Raw genomic sequence first — 23,337 nt, 5'->3', positions numbered from 1 at the left:
TAATGAGATGGGTTCTCACATGATGTCGTGCTGTAAAAATGCTCCCTGCAAGTCAAGAGTCAGGGCTATAAAACCTGCTGTGAACGCTTTGTTTGCAGAGTTACCTCTACTTCCTCCTCATGATGATGTTAGATTGACCGCACATGCCCACAAACGTGCATCCAATTCTGTAGCCTTTGTTGCTAAGGCTGTTGCTAAGATGTGTCCATGTGTTGTCCACATTGTCCACTCTCATATTTCAGACCAGATTTCAGCTACCAACATGTACAGATGCAGGGGGGGCTTAAGAGACAGGAGCTAAAACGGCCTGTTTCAGACAGAGGCTGAACTGAGGGGCTGCATAAAAGGCCAGTATACGATAAATTAGGAGTTTTTTTAAAACTATAAATCATGCAAAGATATTCCAGTAGAGTCGAAGAATAGAAACATAGAGATAGAAACATGCAGATTATATCCTCTTTAAACAGGTGATTATGACTGTAACCTCCAGGAAGTAGTAACCTACAGCACAGTGATTTTCTAAACCATGCAACAAAGATTTTAACCCAAATTCTGATCTCTCACTAAACCTAACCAAACCTTAACCAGTGTTGTCACATCATAACACAAAGCAACAGCTACCATGTACCTTAAAGAGCCAAAGAAGATTTCTAGTAATACTAAGTCAATGTTATTTTAACGAGTCATTATGGTCTCCAAATTCCGACCCTCTAGTGCTCTGCTGGTCATTTTGGAAATGATTGCTCCGTTAATAAGATTTGAAGGCTTACAGTAGCTTTGACGTCTTTGATTGCCTGAATTAACGGTAATTTTACAGCACTTTCATGCCAAAGCACTTGCACAGTGCTATCATAAAATGTACTGGCCCTGGCCAATCACAAGCTTTGATGGGGTTCAGTGGAGTACATTTTGACAAACCACCACCCATGTGATTAATCGGCGTTCCACTTTCCTTTCAACCGTATGACATTGACAAACAGCTTTGGTTTCCTGAAGCAATAACTGGAGGGAAAACTGAAGAGTTAGTTGTAATGTTTTCTTTAAAACTAATTTTAATGACTCTCTATATTGAAGCATGAAGGGAAGTCTGGAATCAGTTCAGCCAAATCTGTCAAACGTCTTAAAATGAACCCAACCACCCCTGTTTGTACTGTTTTCATGCTTTTCGTAGCCAATTTGTTATTGCTGCTTCCACCAAGGATGTTCTTTTCTCTCTTTTAACCTTCCTGTCCTCCTCCCGGGTCAAATTGACCACGTCTGTTTTGACTGTTCCTTCTTTCCTCCCTTCCTTCCTTCCATCTGTCCTTCCTCCCTCCCTCCTTCTCTCTTTCTTTCCTCCCCCCTACCTTCCCCTGTCCTTCTTTCCTCCCTTCCTTTCTCGCTCCCACCCTCCCTCCTTCCTTCCTTCCTCCCTCCTTTCCTCCCGTCTTCCTTCCTTCCTCCCTTCCTTCCTCCCTCTTTTCCTTCCTTCTTCCTCCCTTCCTTCCTCCTTTCTTTCCTTCATCCTCCCTTCCTTCCGTCCTCCCTCCTTTCCTTCCGTCTTCCTTCCTTCTTCCCTCTTTCCCTTCCTTTTTTCCTTCCTCTCTCTCCTTCCCTCCTTCTTTCCTCCCTCCTTTCTTTCCTTATTCCTCCCTTCCTTCCTTGACTCAAGGACAACAGGAGGGTTAATACTACTTGTATTATTCATGTCAGCAATTCAAAAGCAACTAAAGCAATAAATTCCAGGTTAGTTAGGGAGGGAGGGAGAAAGGAAACGAGGAAGGGAGGAAGGAAGGAAGGAAGCTAGGGGGGAGGAAAGAAAGAGAGAAGGAGGGAGGGAGGAAAGAAGGATGGAGGGAGGAAGGAAGTGATGAAGAAGGGAGGAAAAGAGGGGAGGAAGCAAGGAAGAAAGGGAGTAAGAAGGAAGGAAAAGAGGGAGAAAGGAACGAAGGGAGGAAGAAGGAAGGAAAGGAGGGAGGGAGGAAGGAAGGAAAGGAGGAAGGGAGACAGAAGGAAAGGAAGGAAGCTAGGGGGGAGGAAAGAAAGAGAGAAGGAGGGAGGGAGGAAAGAAGGAGGGAGGGAGGAAGGAAGGACAGAAGGAAGGAAGGAAAGAGAGGAAGGAAAGAAAGAGAGAAGGAAGGAGGGAAGAAGGACAGACAGAAGGAAGGAAGGAAGGAAGGAAGGGAGAAAAGAAAGAACAGTCGAAACAGACGGGGTCAATCAAATATTGGATAAATAAATAAATATAAACATACTCAGACAATAAGGGGTATTTCATCTTGTTTCTGTTTCCATACAAAGAACCAAAGAACGTCGACCATCTACTATCATTTCAAAGCAGTTCCACTTTAATATGCCTGACAGATACTACTCTCTTTTGTCCACCGTTTCTTTAAGCTTTTCTTCCCCAGACGGACAAAATTGTGGTGAATACAAAGCAAAAAAAAAAAAAAAAAGAAATTGAGTGATGTGCTCCATTTCTTTTGATTTTAAACTCTGCACAGTTTGTGTTTTTCAGTCCGAGCTCGGCTGACAGCTACAGGAAACGTTTAGTGGAAGTTTGGTGCACTTCCAAGAATCGTCTCTTTATATTTCAAGATAGAGCATTGCAGAAATGTCTTATGTTGTTTCTTCTTTTCCTGTTTCATAACCTGATCCAGATCCTGATTTAAACAATGCAACACTGCCCTCCATGTACCTCACTTACAGTACACTATTGTCATCACCTTTGCAACTGCTCTCACTTACTTTCCCCTGCACTTCCTTAAGTATAAACAATATACGTAATACTTTTTTTCTTCCTTTGACATGCTTTTAAAAAATGTTTGTTTTCTTAAAGCGCCCCTATTTAGCATTTACACCTGCTAGTAAATGGTTTATATGTGTTTATATGTAGTTATAAGCCTATATAAGTGTTATATTAATATATTTATCTCCAACTATAACTCCTCCTGTGGCTACCTATGAGTGCAGGCTGCTGTATAAATATAGTCAAACATGGTTGTAATCATATAAAATATGTCTTAAAAGGAGAAGTTATATGACTGTTCCTTCTTTCCTCCCTTCCGTCTGTCCTTCCTCCCTCCCTGTCTTTCTTTCCTTCCTCTCTTTTTCCTTCCTTCCTTCTTTCCTTCCTCCATCCCCCTTTCTTCCTTCCTTCTGTCCTTCCTTCCTCCCTCCTTCCTTCTTTCCTTCCCTCCTTCCTTTCCTTCCTCCTTTTCTCTTTCTTTCGTTCTCCCTTCCTTCTTCCCGCTGACCTTCTTTCCATCTTTCCTCCCTTCCTCTTTTCCTTTCTCCCTCCCTCCCTCCTTCCTTCTTTCCTCCCTCCCTCCTACCTTCCTTCCTTCGTTCCTCCCTTTCCTTCCTCCCTTCCTTCTTTTCTTCCCTCCCTTCCTTCCTCCCTCCTTTCCTTCCTTCTTTTCTTTCCTCCTTTCCTTCCTTCTTTTCTTTCCTCCCTTCCTTCCCCCCTCCTTTCCTTCCTTCTTTTCTTTCCTCTTTTCCTTCCTTCTTTTCTTTCCTCCCTTCCATCCTTCCTTCCTTGACTCGAGGGCAACAGGAGGGTTAAAGCTATTTATTTAATGTGTATATACTGCTTATAAATGCTACATAGGAGGACTTAAAGTGTTGCTGTTTAATGTGATGAAAAACTCACCTGACGTTATGTTTATTCTGCACAGAAGAGACTTTTAAGAACAAATACAGGCCACCAGAAGCAAAAAGATGTCATAGTTTTTTGCTGCTCCACCAATCTTGCATGTCGAAGTTGGTAGTGTTGTGCTGAGAAATGTAATCACTGTGTGGATGATGTTCAGAGACAGTTTGGATTAGGCATCATGTGTCAGATGAATGTCTTTGTATGATTTACAGTTTTTTTAAAACCTCCTTTCTAACCCCCCTTCCCAATGAACCCACTCTGTTCTGATTGTTCAACTTCAGGAAGCTTCCTGCGGCTCCAGCTGGCTACGTAAACAAACCATAGCAGCAGGATTTCTTTTTCTTGCTATTTATTTGAAATGGACACTTCTGAAATATGAGAGGGGGACAAAGTGAGGAACTCGTGGAACAACTTTAATAACCGGTGAACAGCCGATTGTGGTCGCACGCGAACAATGTGACGTCATCAGGAGGAGGAGGAAGTAGACGTAACATTTGCAAACCGAGCATTCAGACTTTATACTTTTAGGAAGAAGTTTGGGAACTTTGACCATGTTTAACATCCAATGTTGTAACAATAACAGAAAATCAGAAGAAGCATGTTATGTTCCCTTTAAATATAAACCCTTTAAAGCAAAGATGGCCCATTTAAATTAACTAGGCCTTTTAAAATGATTTTGTTTTACTTAAAAAAAACAATGTTCCTGTCAGTAAGTACCAAAAAACAATTACTCCTGAGGGCATCTTACCTCAGATAGTAGGACTACCAATACATTACGCCCTAAACTGTGTTAGTTTATGCATAATGATATTTTACACATTGAAATTGCATTCAAACACTTTATCTCTTTTCAGTAAATAGTCGTTTCTGAAGGGCGGCATCTTCCCCCATCTTACCCTTATACTGTCTCACAGGAGTACTGTGAAAAGTGAATTCAGACATTTTCTTCTAAACACATTAAATAGGTCATAAATGTATTTCTAAAAAAGGTGTAAAAAGCATTTCAACCATTTAGATTTGAATTGTGGAGCTAGGCTTCACAAACTGTGTTTCAAGATTTCTGTGTCTGGATTTAATGGGCGGGTCTGAAAATCACCGCCGCGTTACGTAAACCGGCGGTGTTAACCAATAGCACGGTTACACACCGGAGCATAAATAGGTATAAATACATTCAGCACAAACTACTACTACTACAGTCTACAGTTAGCCAGTTAGCTGAGTTAGCCGCGGAGTTAGCCGCTGAGCTAACCGCAGAGTTAGCCGCTGAGTTAGCCGCCGAGCTAGCAGCAGAAAGCTCTCAGACCTAGCGACCATGTTTCTGGTAGAGGTGGTGACTTTGATTGACAGGTGACACTTGGTAGGGGGCGGGGCTTCCGCGGACTCGGCGGCCACTCCCACAGTGTTTGGGAGCAGAGAAAGAGGCGGATTTTTACACAACTTTGAAGCCTAATTTCATATATTTGGCGATTTTTTTAATCATTCAAATTTGGCAGGGTGGTTAACTACACACTTTTCTGTGGTATGTCAGACTCAGAACAAATATTTATTCTTACTTTACACAGACATTAAATATAAAATCCCTTATATTATAATTTCAGGACATTACAACTCCTGTTAGGAGTACTTACTCTTTGCTATACTGAAGGTGACAAAACTGCAATCAGTTTTTGTGAATCTTACGTGAATCTGATTAACACTTTAATTTAGATTCCATTCACACAGACACAAAGGCGGTAGTTTAATTAAAATGGTTATTCACTGTTATAATGTGTTCATTGATTTGTCCTGTTCCTGTAGCAGAATACCTAGAAGTAAAGGATAATAGATAAGAATTTAATTGAAGTTTGTTTCTTAAGGAGATTTCATTGCTAAGAAAGTGGATTTTTTTTTATTTTTTTGTGAAGGGAAAGCTGTAACTTTGAAACGTCACGTCTCCGTCTGCCTTCAGCAGTTTTCCACTTCTCTGTCAGCGAGCCGGCAGTTTGTTTTCTCGCTCAATGCTGAGAAAACAAGCGCTGTGTCTGAGGTTATCAGGTTATCTCAGCATAAACGCATTAATGCTGCACAGACTCGCTCAGACCCCCTCCCCCCTCCTCCATACACACACACACACACTCTCTCACTCACACACACACAAACTGATAGACGTCATAGTCAGAATAACTGGAAGGCTAAATCAATATTCAGGTGAGCGGGTTCAGTCAGTGTTAACATTCAGCATTAATTAGATGTTAATTGGATGAAGCCGAGGCAAGGCCGGATTACCAACCGGACCAAGTGGGCAACTCCAGGTTCTCAAAAGCCTCATGTTTACCCCTCATCACTTCAGTTTGATTAATTGCATATTTGTAATAAATGTGCACCAAATGAGTAAGTTAAATATGAACTTTGACAGAACTGCAAGGCTGCAACCAATTATTATTTGTCTTTATCAATGAATCTGACAGTTTCCTTTTATAACTGATTGATTGTTCAGTGTTGAAAAAGGCAGAAAATGGCGAAAAATGCTGATTATTCCTCCCTGAAGCCCAAGTGAATATATTCAGATGACTTGTTTTGTCTGAGCAACAATAAAAAAACTAAAATAACAAAGAAACTTTTATGGTAAGAAACATCAGACAGAGCACAAGAGGGAAGAAATATTGAAAAACTGGCAAAACTAGCAAATATTCACATCTGAGAAGCTGGTATCAGTGCATTTCCTTTCATTTCTGCTTAAAAGACTGATTTGAACAATTAATCAGTTGTCAAATTGTTGCCAATTAATTGTCTGTCAGTGGACTAATCAATTAACCAATCAGTATCTGTGGGCCCATTGACAAAGGGGTTAATTCATGATTACAGGAATTAGCTCTTTGGTTCCAGTTAAAGCCAGGCGGGGAGTTCTGGTCCTCTGAAATGATGCGAACGCGGAAGTAACTTAAAACTGCATTCTATCAAAAGGCCACCAGGGGGCGACCGTTTTGGTGTCAAAAGGACTTCCGTCTCTATACAAGTCAATGGAGAATTCACCAACTTCTCACTTGATTTCTAACCTCAGTAAACGTTTTCAAAATGTGTTTATGGTCTCAATCGCTAGTTTAAAGCCTTCTTCAATGCAGAATGATGTTCATTTGGGAAATTTTGGCCTCCATGATTTTATATGTGACGATAAAGCAAGGTATGCATTAGGGCGTGGCTACATCGTGATTGACAGGTTGATTGGTTCACAGGTTCAGGAGGGCGCCTCATGCTCCTCCTGATGCCCATATAAGTAGAATCCGTGTTTTTTTTTTACCCAGCATGCACCTGAAATGTTCAAAGATGGCGCTGCTCAGATCCGATACTATTGGCCTCCGAGCAGCAGTCCACAAACCAATGGGTGACGTCACGGATGTTACGTCCATTTTATATACAGTCTATGGTTAAGGCAGATATTAAGAGTTAATTAATCAATCGGCTGATGATGCAAAATAAATCAATGAAAATGTTGATAATCGATTACTTTTGAAGTCATTTATCGAAGCAAAGATGCCCAGTTTAATGGCTCCAGTCTATAAAATGTGAAGATTTGATGCTTTGTCCACACCAATCTGAGATATGGAGACGATTGAGATTAGTTGCAGCATCTTAAATGTGAGGTTTTAAACTTGTATGTGTCATACATGGTATTAAAATAAATATCTTTGAGTTTTTTGGACTGTTGATCAGACAAAACTATACAAAAAACTATGTATTTGTCTTCAAGGGAATATTTCTTCTTCTATTTTCTGATCATTTATAGGACAAATGGTGACTTGATTAATTGAGAATATAATCACCATAATAAAAGATGACAATAACCACTAGCTGCAGATTAAATACTGACTTCCTTCTTGATATCATATTGAATTTTTCACTTTATTTCTCCATACAGACTTCTGGCAGTTGATGATTTATCTTTCACAGTCATGCTTTTTGGTTTATTTATACAATTATCCCTCCGCACACTCAGGAGATTCAGCAGAGCTTCCTCCCTGCATGCACCATTTCATCTCGTGTTGCCTCTGTGGTTTGCAAGGTTGTTTTGTGGTGGGAGGGAAGAGGAAGGAGTGTGTGTTGGGGTATACTGCGTTTATATATACTGCGCGTGTGTGTGCGTGTGTGTGTGTGTGTGTGTGTGTGTGTGTGTGTGTGTGTGTGTGTGTGTGTGTGTGTGTGTGTGTGTGTGTGTGTGTGTGGATATGTGGGAAGGTCTCTGGTCTCAGGGGCAGGACCCTATAAAAGAAGCTGAATGTACAGCTGTGCAGTTCGAATTCAAAGCAGGATCACTGTGCATGACGGATGGATTTTCTTTTCTTTTCTTTTCTCACGGGTTCATTCTTATTTTATCCACGTGCAACCCTGTAAGTCTTTCATCCATGTTGGAGTAATCGAGGAGTAATCTGACAGCCACATCTCCGGTGGTGACGGTTACGCACAGACTGACAGCCAGCTCCGTGCGCCCCGGAGGAGAACCGGCAACCATGCTCTTCCCCTCCTGCAACATCACGGGCAGAAACTGCACGGAGGGGTTCAACTTCACCCAGCAGCTGGACACCGGCACCGCTACGGCCGCTGGGAACATCAGCGGGGACAGAAACGACAGCGACCCGTTTGGACGCAACGAGGAGGTGGCCAAAATCGAAATCACCGTCCTGAGCCTCGCGTTCCTCGCTGCTGTGGTGGGGAACGTGAGCGTGCTGCTTGCCATGTACAAAACCCGCAGGAAACCGTCTCGCATGCACCTGTTCATGAAGCACCTGAGCCTGGCGGACCTGGTGGTGGCTTTCTTCCAGGTGCTGCCACAGCTCTGTTGGGAGATCACCTTCCGCTTCAATGGGCCAGACTTTCTGTGCAGGATCGTGAAGCACCTGCAGGTGTTGGGCATGTTCGCCTCCACCTACATGATGGTGATGATGACCCTGGACAGGTACATCGCCATCTGCCACCCGTTGCAGACTCTTCAGCAGCCCACGCAGCGCGCATACTTCATGATCGGCTCCACCTGGGCGTGCAGCCTGGTCCTCAGCATCCCGCAGTACTTCATCTTCTCCCTGAGCGAGGTGCGTCCCGGCTCGGCTGTGTATGACTGCTGGGGACACTTCATGGAGCCGTGGGGACTGCGCGCTTACATCACCTGGATCACGGCCGGGATCTTCCTGGTGCCGGTGGCCGTGCTAGTGTTCTGCTACGGCTTCATCTGCCGCACAATCTGGATGAACCTTAAATATAAGACGCGGAGGAAGGGCACCAGCGCGGTGGCCGAGGCTACCAAGAAAGGGATCCTGGGCAGGAACTCGGTCAGCAGCGTCAGCACCATCAGCCGTGCCAAATTACGCACAGTGAAAATGACTTTCGTGATCGTGCTGGCGTACGTGGTGTGCTGGGCGCCTTTCTTCATCGTGCAGATGTGGTCAGTGTGGGACAAGACCTTCTCCTGGGACGGTGAGTCATCAACCGTGAAGATGCCAACTCTACATTAACGTTTAGACAAAGTTATGTAGAGTTTCCTTGTGCCAAATGGTTTCAGAATTTGTGGATTTTCTTATGTGAGACAGTTATATCCTTAATATTGATTTTGTATAAATCCTATGTCACTGACCTTTGAGTGGACGTCACAAGGGTTACTTCATGTACTTCTGCCCCCATTAATGATATAAGACCCACAAAGTCACATGATTTCTATTACATGACAATCCCTGCTTGGATTCAACACCAATCATGTTCACTTTAATGTTCGAGAAAAAGAGATAAATGCACTGGAGCTTAAGTGTCCCACATTGCACTGCTCAACCCTACCTGCAAGTTGTTCACTAAAATTAATCATTCATGTCCATTTAGACCTTTTACAGAACCAATTTAAAGTTTTTCTGTCTTGTGATCCAATTTTTCTTTAAAGGGCTTCACAAATCTGCCCTTAAACCCTAAACTCATTTAAGAAAATAACAAAAACAAAATCAACGTTTATGGGGGGAAAAGGAAGAAAAGTCACACAGAGCACAAGAGGAGATATATTGATGACAACATTACATTATACAATGCTGCTTTTGTCTTGGAACTTTAACTTTTATGTACCCAAGAGGAAATGTGTGTTGAAGCAGTTTCACACACACACACACACACACACACACACACACACACACACACACACCACACACACACACACACACACACACACACACACACACACACACACACACACACACACACACACACATCTACTTGACTAACAAACATACATAAAACATTGTATGTAAAGCCTCTGAGCTGTCAGCCAGAAAGTGTTTTTTTGCTTCTCAGATTGTTTAATTTGTGTGATTAATAGAAGCATGAAGAGAAATAATCATGCAGTATTACATTAAGAAAAGAGCAAAAATGTTGCCATATCTGGTTGCAAAGACCTGATGATGATCGATTTCACAAGCAAAACATTTTAAATCTAACATATAAAGATCAAAGTTAACGTCTACTGTATCTGATTACCTCTTCAGAAAATGGATTATTTATGGATTTATTTATAAATGAACTACAAAAGTGGCCCTTCAAGTGTATAAGTGTGGTCACGCTGAAAAAATTGAAATATTTGGGTTGAACTCAGACATGCGCAGATAGTTTAGTGTGATTTTCCTATGATGGAGATGATGTAATGAATTTTAGTTTGCAGCATCAACGCCTGTAAAAACCTGCCTCACTACAGGCTGAAGGAGCTGCTCACCCTTAAGAATTTCATTACGGCTTTCAAGGAAAGTTTTTCCGACTCATGATTGTCTCAGTGCTGCTTTCAGGGGCTTTTTTTTTTCTTTTTCTAAATGTAGCAGGAACACATTTTCTCTAGGAACATTGAGTGCTTGACCTTGTTTGGCATAAAATACAACTGAAAGATGATGAATCACAGCAACTGCAACTTCAATTAAGTCTTTTCCTTTTCAGTCCAGTGACACAAACATTCACTCAAATTCTGATGAGTTTCTCAAGGTGAATCTACGATCCTTGACCCAAATTTCTTCGTCAAATAAACAAAGATCCCACAAGGGTTGCAGGGAAGAGCTGCTGTTTTGGTGACAAATAAAAAAATTGCTGCAGTTCCTGAAGCACATATGCATAAATACAGTCTTGCAAGGTGAGAAACAGAGCAGAAGGTGTTTGAAATCAGGGCAAAAACGTACAAATTTTGTCTGCCCAAAAGTCGAAATAACTGCCTGTTGCTTTGTGTGTAAAGGTTGAGGGCAGTATGGGGCTGTAAACTAACTACCACTGCATACCTGCCTCACATCTGAAGGAGACAGCACACAGTATGACAAGTCTACAGGGTTTTTTCATGCAAAGGTCAAGTTCGGATTTTTGGACAAAAACCACATTGGGGGTGTGTGTGTGTGTGTGTGTGTGTGTGTGTGTGTGTGTGTGTGTGTGTGTGTGTGTGTGTGTGTGTGTGTGTGTGTGTGTGTGTGTGTGTGTGTGTGTGTGTCTGTGTGTGTATGTGTGATGTATCAAGGCAAGAAAAGGAGGAGAGGAAGAAGTTAAGAAACTGAAGCTATAAATGGAAAGAAGAACAATTTGTAACCTGGTGCGAGACGTGAATCTCAGCCCACATTTCAGCTTTTTTTCTTCTTCTTCTTCTTCTGTGATTTAAATGGTGTAGTGCTCATTGACAGCTATCTGCACAGGTTGGAAAATAGACAGCGCCAGTTTTTAGAAGGATTAATGACAGAGCTGTCATCTTTCTCACAGATCTATCACGCAGATGTCCAGGCTTATATTTATATTCTGGGGCTCTACTTGAATACCTTTGCATGAACTCCAGTTAAAAACTCCTTATTTAGCTTATACTGACCCTTTATGCAACCCCTCAGTTCAGCCTCTGTCTGAAACAGGACGTTTTAGCTCTTTGAAGCCCCCCTCCTGATTAGCCCACTCTGTTCTGATTGGTCAACTTCAAGACACCTCCTCAAACTGACAGAAAATCAACTAACAGAAACCTGATTATAAGCCATGATTTCTGAAACACACCTTTTATTCCTGTGCCTGGATAAAATCTGCAAAGCAAAAGTCTGTAACGTAAATCACGACTGATTACACGAGAGGCTCAAACTGGGGTTCGGTGTGTGCGTGAATAAACATTAAGCAGGCAGGCTCTGACTCAGACCTACAGTACGACTCCCCTGAGAGAAAGTGTAAACACCTCAGATTAGCTGTTGACATTTGAGAGTGTGCCTCATAAATCTTCCTGTTCCCCTCTGCAGACTCCGAGAACGCCGCCGTGACGCTCTCCGCTCTGCTAGCCAGCCTCAACAGCTGCTGCAACCCTTGGATCTACATGATCTTCAGCGGACACCTGCTCTCGGACTTTACCGGCAGCTTGCCGTGTTGCCGCCGGCTGAGGGACAAATTCGGCCACCAGGATTCGGACAGCAGCATCCGACGGACCACGCTGCTCTCTCGCCTCCAGGGCCCGCGCCTTTCAGAGCCGTTCAGAGACATCAACGCCATCCCTAAAAACAGCCTGCCGGTCGCATCTGCATCATGACCACCGGATATACTATCTGTGTTTGTGTCTATTGATCTTAAATGATACAGAAAAAATGGATTGGTCTCAATCTGCTGGTCTGTAGCAGTGAAGGAAAGCATGATCTCATCTGAGGGTGCGGTCTCACGTACAGTTTGTTTTCGTTGGTCCGAACCAGAGTGGAAAAGTTTACTCTGTGGCAGTTTTTGGTGTTGGTTTGTTTAGGTTCACACGGCTGTTAGAAAAGGAGTTTTAATAACTCCTTTTTAGTCCGGCAGGTTGGAGAATTTGGAGGGTTAGACAAGAGTCAAAACAGTCACTGAAACTTTAGCTGATGCTCTTATCTGCCCTCATTGCTGTAATTTATGTTCTTTAGTGTCAAACATGTGAAATAATGAACATCCACCACACGCAGTTTAATTTTGTGACGCATGGTAACAAAACATGTCTTTATACCCATAAACCTGTGGCATTAAGGGGATGTTTTCTGTAGATTGTCAGATTATGGTGTAAGCTCTACTGGAAGAGAACACAAACTAACAGCTGTTCAAATGGAAGTGACTCTCTAAACCTGAACTACAGAAACAAACAAACACTCTGCAGCGAGAATAAACGCTCCCATGTTTGGTTTGAAAGAGCCACACGTGATGTTGAATTTAAACTACAGTACAGTAGGTATGAATGGTTGCTCACACAGGACTAACTGTGGACAAACAGGTTTACATTTGATGTATATTTTCTTGGACAACTGCTGTGATTTTTGATGTTTGAGGCAAGTTTACAAGCTTGATTTCCAAGAGATTTAAAGGATGAGGCTTTTGTTGTTTTGTTTGTTTTTCTATATTTTCTTTATGACTCAACAAATCCAATGAAAAGATCAAAACCAACAATGTGTTTGTTCATTTAATACTTCGCATTGGTTCACACTTAAGACATTAATCTGCAAAAACAACCAAAAGTTGTACATTTGTTGAGGACTATTTTCAGCAGTGAATGTATCCACAATGGTTTTTGGACAACAATGGAGCTCTACACCACAGAGGAATGAGATATGTCAAGACTTTTGATACACACACAATACCTGTTTGTGGATCAATTTCTTGGTGGTTTTCGTCTTTTCATGTGATTTGTTGTTGTTTGTTAGAAAAATGCAAAATATCACCAGACTTATCCTTTAAAACCTGAATTAATTCTAATAAAGGAATCATTTGTGTATCTTTTTTGACATAGAGTAATGTTAGTTGAGTATGAAAAAACGTATTTCAACAGGTGCTGCTGTATAAATATCATGTTAAGAAACTCCACAGCCACAAAGACCCTTAAAGTTACCTTGTTATATAATTAAATGCACCATTCACATGCTTTGTTTTAACGGTTAAAGCTGCACTAATCAATATTTTTATGTTAAGAATGAATCAAAATGACAGCTCTGCAGCTCTATGAGGCTTTTTAGCCTCTTTTAGCTTTTGATTTTGGCTTGTTGTTAGATTCTGCTGCCCCCTAGTGGCCCAAAAATACCCCATCCAAACAATTATTACAGCTGTAATGTTTGATTTAAATCTGATTACTGCGGTTTATTTTTGTTTTGGTAAACCACTGTCTTTGAGAGCTCATTATCACAGAACCCATAGACCCACAGTGTGCACCATCACCACCAATTTATGTCAAACTATATGAAGTATTACTTTAAATTGCAGCATTACACACATATGTACACATTGTATTACAGCACACTTTTAAAAAAAGGTACTTGGGCTGCAACTAATGAATATTTTAATTATCAACTAATCTGTCTGTTATATTCTTGTTTCTCAATTTATAAAACGTTAGAAAACAGTAAAAACTATATGCAAACAGTTTTTCTTTCAAAATCCTGAAAACATTTCCTGAAAATCCGCTAAAGAAAAATGAGAATTAATGCACGTTTTTACTACTATAAACATTAGGAGTTGGTTCATCAAGATAAACAGCAGGTGGCGCTAATTCTCCAGTCAGTGCCATTAAATCATCACAGAAGAAGAGGACACAACGAGATGACGTCATTAAAAGAGCGTTGATCAAAACTCAAATGATAGAAAACATGATGGAAATATGACATTTCTGTTTATTTCATGTATTCATTTGGAGAACATTACAGTCTCCTTGTCGCTCCACACATCTGATGTTTTCAGTTCTTCAGTGACGTTTAAGTCACATGATTCATATACGTCTGTTTCTGTTGCACTTTGTTGCATTTTGCTTTTAAAACTTTGAGATTTTTTGGGGTTTTTTTGTCTGTTTTTCACTCAGGTTTTTTAATGTGCAAGTTGAAAATGAAAATATAATCAAGTGTATAGACCCTTCCACCCTCATCAACACCAATGAAAGGCAACGAAAACCAGCAAATATTCAATTTTTGCTTTTAAAGATTACGTCATTTTCTGTGAATCAATTTATTGATTAATTAACTGTTTCCGCTCTAAAAGGTGCAATCCTTAACGTAGGCCAGTCCCTTCTATATCAACAGTACCTCCTTATATTGTAGCTGTCCTGATATGTTTAAATGTCCTAACTGTAACCGTCATATCAAAGCTAATGTGAGCAAACAGTGAGCTTATTCAAATGCACATTATCATCAGTTACTTTGGCTATTAAATGGTGTGATAAAAGATTACAACTGTAATGTTTAATACATGTTAATTCAAGTTGCACTTTGTTAAAAAAAAAAACATTATATAACCCTGTGAATATGCATTTTCTTGATGTTCTCTATGATGTTCGGTTGCACACACACACACACACACACACACACTGACACTCATATTATTGGGCTCATGTGTTGCTTTGCATTGGGTCTATAGTATAATGGTGTCTTTAATAGCTTTGGCTCGTTGAAGCTTCTTTAGGGACTCATTCCCTGATGTGTGTTGCTGTTGTAAATGTATATATGGTCATTTGAAATTTCCTGTCATCTGTATAATGCTCTAATATATATATATATATTGCACATGTTGTAAAGAAAGATAAATGGAAGTTCTTGTATCCTCATAAAGATGTGTGACTGTTTTTATTTCCACAGCAGTTTGCACTGTTCTGTATATGCAGAAACACGTCTCACTGTATATCAACCCGGTTTCTTAGAAATTACGTGTTTATGATGCTAATATGTCACAGGAGACATATTTTCGAGTCACAGAAGTGCAAGTCGTCACCCCTTGGATTGCATTGGAGCTGGTTTGAAACCTAGTTGGTGTCATCTTTTCCATTTGGAGCCAGGACCTTCCAAATAAGGAGTGTGGGGCGTTGTCTTTTATGCTCTGGAGACCCGCCCTGCTACCTCGGACCCAAGCCAAGTCTTAAAATTTTATCGGCGGAGCAATATTTTCCAAAATGACCACAAGCACACTTATTAGAAGGTCTGAATTTAGAGATTGAGACAATGACCCATTGAAAAAAATGATTTACTTAGTATTTGTAGAGTTGAAGTTGAAGCTTTTTGAATGGGAGTCTGTTGGAGCATCTAGTGGCCGTTGGTGGTATTGCACTTTAAAAGGAAGTTCATTGGCTTCAGCTTCAAGTTGTGGTAGTTGCACCAACATTTGGTTAGGTTTAGCCAAACAAAACACTTTGGTTAAGTAGTTTTTGGTGAAATGTTATCTTTTTCTGTATGAAACTAAAATCTTTCCGAAACCTTAATCATAAACATACAAAATGATCAAGCTTTAGTCGCTCCCAGCTTATAAGGAGGTAAGCTCAGGTAACACAATCAGGTGCTTGTGGACTTGGATGTTGGATGTCTTTCCTCTTGCTGTTGAAAGGAATGATTAAGTCCTAGTATTCAAGGACGGGTTCACCATATATCAAGTCTGTCTTTTAAAAAAACAGTCAGGAGCCCAAATGAACATTGAGAGTTGTTGTGACAATAATCATTGTTCCTGTTCATACTGATCATGAGAGGATCCGTTTATAATGTGCTTACAATCTAAGTGACGAGGGGCCAGAATGCATAAGTTGATGTGAAGCTTATATTCAGCTTCAGCAGTCTGAGTTAGTCATATCGAGTGGAATCTGACACATTTAGAGTCTTTTTAGCATCAAATTCCCTCTTAGTGTTTCCCTGTTGAGCTGTGGTGGAAGTATAGTCACAAAAAGACTTTGCTACTAAAAACACTGTAACGCTGAAACATAGAAGATGAAGATTTGACTCATTTGAACGACTAAAGCTTCAGATTAAACTTTTAAATACATTTTTGCACAGAAGGAGGACTGTGGATTTAGTCCCCTGATCATTTACATTGTTAGTGATGGGGGACATCACTTTCTCACTCTGTCCTCCACTGCTGTTACATCTACAATTGCCTGATTGCACTTTTGAACCACAGTGGTACCGTCAACTCTTTACTGTTACTATGTGATATTGCACATTCTGAACTGGAGTTATATCTATCTATTTTCCATCTACTGATGACACTGCACATTAAGCTTTGGCTCTATCTATTTAGATTGATTCTTTTTTAGACTTTTAGATGTTTTTTAAGTCAGTTTGCATATACAAGTACACTGATCACTAATCTTACTGTTGCTCTGAATAGTGTCCTTTATTCTTTACTGACTTCCCTTTTTACTACATTTTGTATGACAGTCATAAACGTAATGTCATTGCACTCATAAGATGACAATAAAGATATCTACTCTAGTCTAAGTGCATTATGAAGGGATCTTCTAATGGTTAGTATGAACAGGAGGAATGATTACAACAAGAAAAACAGGTTTCACTGTTCTTTTGGGCTCCTGACTGCTGTTTTAAGGCACAATTGGAAAAATTGTGCGCCTGTCCTTTACTGTCAGCAATCTGACATCTAAATCTTCCTCTTGATAAAGAAATATCACGAAAGTATCCAATGTTAGAGAAGATCCTCTCGGGACTTTGAATACCAGTAGTACATTTTATGGTGAGATCATTCACAGCTAAAAAGCATATGACTGGGTTGTTTTTTTCCTTTTACTTAACTGGAAAAACGAGACTCATCTGGAAAACATGCCTCGATCTGGATGCAGAATGGCAGCGTGGGATGCAAGATAGGATTCCTCTGTCTCATCTCTGGCTGAGGAGCATGATGGTCTCTAACTGTCTGGCCTTGATGTGACTGAAATGAAAAGGTGAATAAAATGCTGTCAGTGCTGCAATCAAAAGCTAATGTGAGGGACAGAGCAGAGAGGTTGTTGGCTGCGGGAATCTCAATGTCGGTGATGCTGTTATCACCATGGAAATAATCAGACCGCAGGGGCTATTATGCAACACATTTCATCTTGTGATTTTTGATTGAGTTTCTTTGTAGGAAAACTAAGATCCTGGAGGCTGAAGTGAACCCCATGCTGAACCTGAGAGGTGGTGATAGAGGGAGCTAATTTCCTGTTTGAGCTCAGTCAATTAGTTTGAAAACACCTCCTCCTCAGCCAACAGTGGTGGAAGAAGTACTCGGTTCCTTTACTTAAGTTAAAGTACCAAAACAGCAAGACAAAAATGCTCCTTTACAAGAATAAGACCAGCATGAAAAATCCTTCTACAGTAAAAGTGCATAAGTATTATGAGTTTGATGTAATTAAAGTATTACAGTAAAAGTACTGCACTATTATGAGTAATGTAGTATGCGGTATTACAGTAAAAGTACTGCAGTATTATGAGCGATGTAGTATGCAGTATTACAGTAAAAGTACTGCAGTATTATGAGTGATGTAGTATGCAGTATTACAGTAAAGTACTGCAGTATTATGAGTGATGTAGTATGCAGTATTACAGTAAAAGTACTGCAGTATTATGAGTGATGTAGTATGCAGTATTACAGTAAAAGTACTGCAGTATTATGAGTGATGTAGTATGCAGTATTACAGTTAAAGTACTGCAGTATTATGAGTGATGTAGTATGCAGTATTACAGTAAAGTACTGCAGTATTATGAGTGATGTAGTATGCAGTATTACAGTAAAAGTACTGCAGTATTATGAGCGATGTAGTATGCAGTATTACAGTAAAAGTACTGCAGTATTATGAGTGATGTAGTATGCAGTATTACAGTAAAAGTACTGCAGTATTATGAGTGATGTAGTATGCAGTATTACAGTAAAAGTAGTGGTTTGGTCCCTCTGACTGATATATTATTATATATGACATCATTAGATTATTAATAGTGAAGCATCAGTGTTAGAGCAGCATGTTACTGTTGTAGCTGCTGGAGGTGGAGCTAGTTTACACTACTTTATATACAGTTAGCTAGTTTAGTCCAGTGGTTCCCAACCTAGGGGTGGGGCCCCTCCAAAGGGTCAGCAGATAAATGTGAGGGGTGGTGAGATAATTTCATACTTTTTCTCTAATCTTTGATTTTTGCTGAAATATTGGAACATTTGAACATTTATTGAAATGAAAGCATGTGAGAAGTTTAGAGGGAAAAATCACTATTTGGTGGAGCTGTTAACAACTCATAGACATCTGAAATGTGAGCCTGACTACACACTGCTTTACTGGTTTCATCTTTAACAATGTGTTGTATTTTAAAAGCTTGTTATATTATCCATTGTGTCAAATCTTCATCTGAAAAGTAACTAAAGCTGTCAAATAAATGTAGTGGAGTGGAAGTATGAAGTAGCATTGAGTAAATGTACTGCCACTAACCTAAAGTTCAACAAGTTCCTTGTTTAACCCTTTCACACCAGGACCACATCAAACCTCCCCCAAACATGTGCTTGGTCTGATCTCTTTGGTGTGAATGTACACAGAAAAACAGATGGCTCATATTGACACACAGCAGATTGTACTGGATGTGAGTCTCTGGGGAAATCCAGACTGACTCAGGTAACTCAGGAGTTGACGTGAAACAGCTGACGGGACAGAAAAACACAAAAAATGCTCGTCGTGACACACCACTGATATAATTGAACACAGAGACCCCTGCTGAACTTGACCCCCAGCTGTGACCCAGTTCATGAGGTGGAGCCCTCCAGAGTTACCAGATTTCATAAGAGCGATGTCTAGGTTTCAAGCTTGTAATACTGTAATGTCATTTCAATTGAACAACTTAGGACATAAAAGCAATTTAAGTAATAGTAACAATTAAAACAACACTCTTATGGGGAATCAGCTATGGTGTATATGGTAGTATACATGACCTTACAGGATGTCACAGACCGGAATAAGCAGGCACCACATTAATGATTTAAGAGTTAAGGGCATGAGCAGCCTCGGGGTAATGTCTATGTAATTACATTTGTGTCTCTGTTCAATTAAATTTCCAGCTTCAAAATTGAGAATAATCACAAATGGCAATGCTGAAATGAGAAATTAAATGCGCTGAGGGAGCAGTTTTAATCTTCTAACTACAGGTTGTTTTTTTTAAATACATGTTTTAGCCCATGAGCTACAAGTTAATGAACTTTACATTACTGCTGTGTAAATGATAGATTTCATTTGTTGCCATTCATTTTATTACGGTATGAAAAATGAACTTGAAGATGCTCAAAATCCATCAAATCCAACATTTCAACCACATAATGTTTGAAGGGTTTGTTCAAGGAAACACTTGAATAGGAAACGTATTATTGCAAGAACCCCACTCCCTTTATTTGTCAATTAAATTTTTATTGAATTTTCAATGATAACAGTAATTTCCATGGTTGCAGGGTTGGTGATACAGGTATGAGTTTCTGGTGTAGTCACTGTGAGACATGGTGTGTGGAAAAAAAGAGGAATATTAAATAGAGTTCATAATCTAGAGGAAGGGGGTGTACTGTATTCAGTCACTAGTACTTTACCCCCCCCTTTATTTTAATTTAAACAATGGATTAAATGACATATCTAATGTTGACAAACTCTTTATATCTACATAGAGATGAAGTTTTCTACTGTAGCCCAGACTGGACAAACCAAACACTGATTCTTGAGAGTGCCTTTAGCATTTTTCATGAGTTTCGTCGACACCATAGGTTCTCATTATGCTTGGGAGCAAAGAGGGCGATGTACCCAACTTCACCACTAGATGGCACTAAATCCTACACACTGGTCATTTAAACCATTTACAATAAACCTGCATTACGGCTAACAGATTTTTTGCGCACTTGGATCATCTGTTAAGTTGATACGTTGAACTTTTTAGCAAACAGCTGCTTATTTCCACATCCAGCAGCTACATAGCAACATTATCATTCATTAGGAGTCGTGTTTCTGTCCACCTGTTGAATGTAAAGTCCAATATTCGCTCTCTTTTAGCTCTGTTTTTACTCTCTACCAATAACAAATATCTGGCTCTTTAGCTGCTAAATGCTCCACTATGTTCACGAGCTTTGTTTGGTGCTGAGCAGGTAGTGTACAGTGGCTTTTTACAGCTTTTTAAAATCTAAAAAATGAAGCTATGAGAGTGCTGAGAGTGAACCAGAACACTAAAGTTGCAGCCAAACAGCTAAACAATGAGCTGAAACTCAACTATAAAGCTCTGTAAAGCTGAACAGGAGCTGCAGAAACACTAATAATTCTCTGTAGTTTCATCACACTGACAGCTCTTACATTGTTATCATGAAAAATATCAAATATTGCCGCTTTAAAAGGAAGTAGTAATTGTATTTTTTTTACCACAAGCAAACCTTGTTGACACTGTATTACAAAACTTCCAGCACCACCGCTTTCTCGAGGACACACAGATTAATTAAGTTGTCCCACTTTCTGGCTCTAAAATCCTGATAAATTATTAAAAAGGTAAGACTGTGTGTGTGTCGGTCGGATGGGTTTGCTTTTCATATTGTAGAGAAATGATCTAAAATGATTGTCTTCTGGGAAAGTAAGGGGATCAATCAAAGGACTGATGGTATACAGCAAAGCAATTTATACACAATTTGTAGTAGATTGGATAAAACCTGAAAAACCACCGGTGAAGTACTTTAAATCATATAAAGATTGTGATTGAATAAAAGCTTTCTCCACACGGTTACCATAGTTTCCTTTTCCATTCTTGTGCATCCACAGGCTTTAACAAATGCCGGCCTCCTATCTGTGTTGAAGGAATTTCAATTTAGAATCAATCACATTGTCCACAGGGACGCCTTTTTTCTTTTCTTTTTTTATCAAGGAGCTGAATGCGCCGCCATGAGAGGAAAATCAGGAGAAGGAAGTGCATTGTTAAAGACAGGAAGTTCAGATGAATGTGGCAAAAGCAAAGCCGGTGTCTTTAAAATGGAGCGGCTTTCATCGTTAACGATGTTGGGTGGAGACCATCCTGTACTAAGGATTTAAGTGGCCTCTATCTTTCTATAAATCACTCCAGACTCTTTCTTCCTACATTTGCATTCAGTCTGTATGTCCATTTCCTTAAATCCCAAATTGCTTCCTTACTCTCTTTCTCTCTCTTAGGATTTAAAATAAAATAACACGTAAACATTTCATTTTCTCCCCTTTGTTCAGGTTTGTTTTGGCGTCTGTTCTCACCTGCTAATAAATGCATATCAAGACTTTGGGATCAGTAATCAATCAGTCACTCTAGAAAGTCTGCAGCAGAACATAATCACCATCAAATGCAGTATTTATTTAGTTAAGTTTATTTTGCATTAATTAAAATTACACCAAAAAAAGAGACAAAGAACAGATAATATGCAGAGCAGGGAGAGGCAGAAAACCTGACGTTAACTACAGTGACCAGCTGATTGTTTTTAAAAATATATTTGTGAGATGTTTTTAAAGATTTACACCAAACTGCTTGGAGCCGAGAGCCACACAGAGTAGAGGAGTCAGAAATTATTGAAGAAAATCATAAAATTATCTTTGCTGTATTTTTTTTACAACCAGTTTTTAGCTTTGTTTTAACCTTTTTACCCACTTACACTCTCATATGTAGCAGCTGCATTCATACTTCTACTCAGAGTGGCAAAAGATGGATTTTAACCCTTACATACTGTTTGAGTCTAATTTGACCCATTTTGACATTTAAAAGCAATGAAAACACCCTTAAAGACATTATTTAAGCCTGACATTTGTGGCCAAGAATATACAAAAATTGAAATAAGTCATAATTATGCATTTTTTGTGCAGCTGGGTCAGTGTTGATTGATGGTTTTTAATGGTTATAATGAAACATACCATTCAAATTTTGTTGCATCAATTAATTAATTGAATGAATCTAATGGATGGAAAATACATACGTTAAAAATGTGGTATGAGGACTCATTATAAAGGGAATAAAAATGACCCGATCCATACAGTGAAGGCTCAGAATATGAACAGTATGTAAAGGTTAAACCATTTTTCCAGCAATTTCAATGATCTATTTCTATTTTTCTACTTACTTGCTACCTTGATTTGCCCTGTTCGGTTTTATTTCCCTCTGTAAAGCACTTTGTAACATTGTTAAGAAAAGTGCTATTTAAATAACGTTTATTATTATTATTATTATAACTCAACTGCAGCAGGTGATGTTCAGGCCCCTGCAGCATGCTGGACTTATGAACAGCACTTTCTACAAGATAATTGGACTATATGCTTGTTTATTGATGGTTTTCTCCTCAGGCAGTGGTTGCACATTATTATTAAATGTAGGCTCAATTTAGTCTTTTTCTTGTAAATGTATTTACTGTATTTGTTCTTGTGATTTATATTTGTAATTTATTTTTGTAATTCAATAAAGATACTCTTGAAAAATGCAAAAAGTTGATTTTAAACCAATTTTCCAGCAATTTCCAACTAATTTGATTGTATTTCCTTCTGTAAAGCACTGTGTAACATTGTTAAGAAAAGTGCTATATAAATTAAGTTCATCATCATCATCATCATCATCATCATCATTATTATTATCATAACTTTCAACTGTAGCAGGTGATGTTCAGGCGCCTGTTTCACCCAAGTTACAACATGCAAACTGTGGAGAAATCATTCCTCTCCTCCTCCTCATTTGCAGTTTATACACGTGCACTTTTTCAAACACTTTTAATGATCTATTTCTATTTCTTGCTACAGATTCTCACCACTGCAGCAGGGGGTTTTCAGGAGCCTGTTTCATCTAAGTTACAACATGCAAGCTGTGAAGAAATCATTTCGTCTCCTACTGATTAAAGACAGCTTATAGACGTAAGAAGACTTCAAGGCTGCATGTTAACAAATTCATCTCATGAAACGGGCCTTACATGTTACAGGAGATTACTAGTTACTCTATTTAATATGTAATAAGTAATGTAACTATTTCAATGAC

General features: G+C 39.6%; 2 protein-coding genes across 2 annotated transcripts in view; one reads left to right on the top strand and one right to left on the bottom strand.

Annotated features, from left to right (window-relative positions):
* LOC134004738 (SLIT-ROBO Rho GTPase-activating protein 1-like) overlaps window positions 1-23,337 on the bottom strand; it is a 115,462-nt gene that overhangs the window by 84,735 nt on the left and 7,390 nt on the right. The window lies entirely within an intron of this gene.
* LOC134004750 (arg8-vasotocin receptor-like) lies at window positions 7,930-12,206 on the top strand. Its single transcript, XM_062444127.1, has 2 exons — window positions 7,930-9,079; window positions 11,875-12,206. Exons 1-2 carry the CDS (start codon window positions 8,119-8,121, stop codon window positions 12,156-12,158), a joined length of 1,245 nt encoding a protein of 414 aa, XP_062300111.1. The 5' UTR covers window positions 7,930-8,118; the 3' UTR covers window positions 12,159-12,206.

This window comes from Scomber scombrus, chromosome 22 (assembly GCF_963691925.1).
Source record: "Scomber scombrus chromosome 22, fScoSco1.1, whole genome shotgun sequence".
Taxonomy (NCBI): Eukaryota; Metazoa; Chordata; class Actinopteri; order Scombriformes; family Scombridae; genus Scomber; species Scomber scombrus.
The sequence above is the reverse complement of the archived record's forward strand: the minus strand, read 5'-3'. Positions and strand labels throughout refer to the sequence as shown.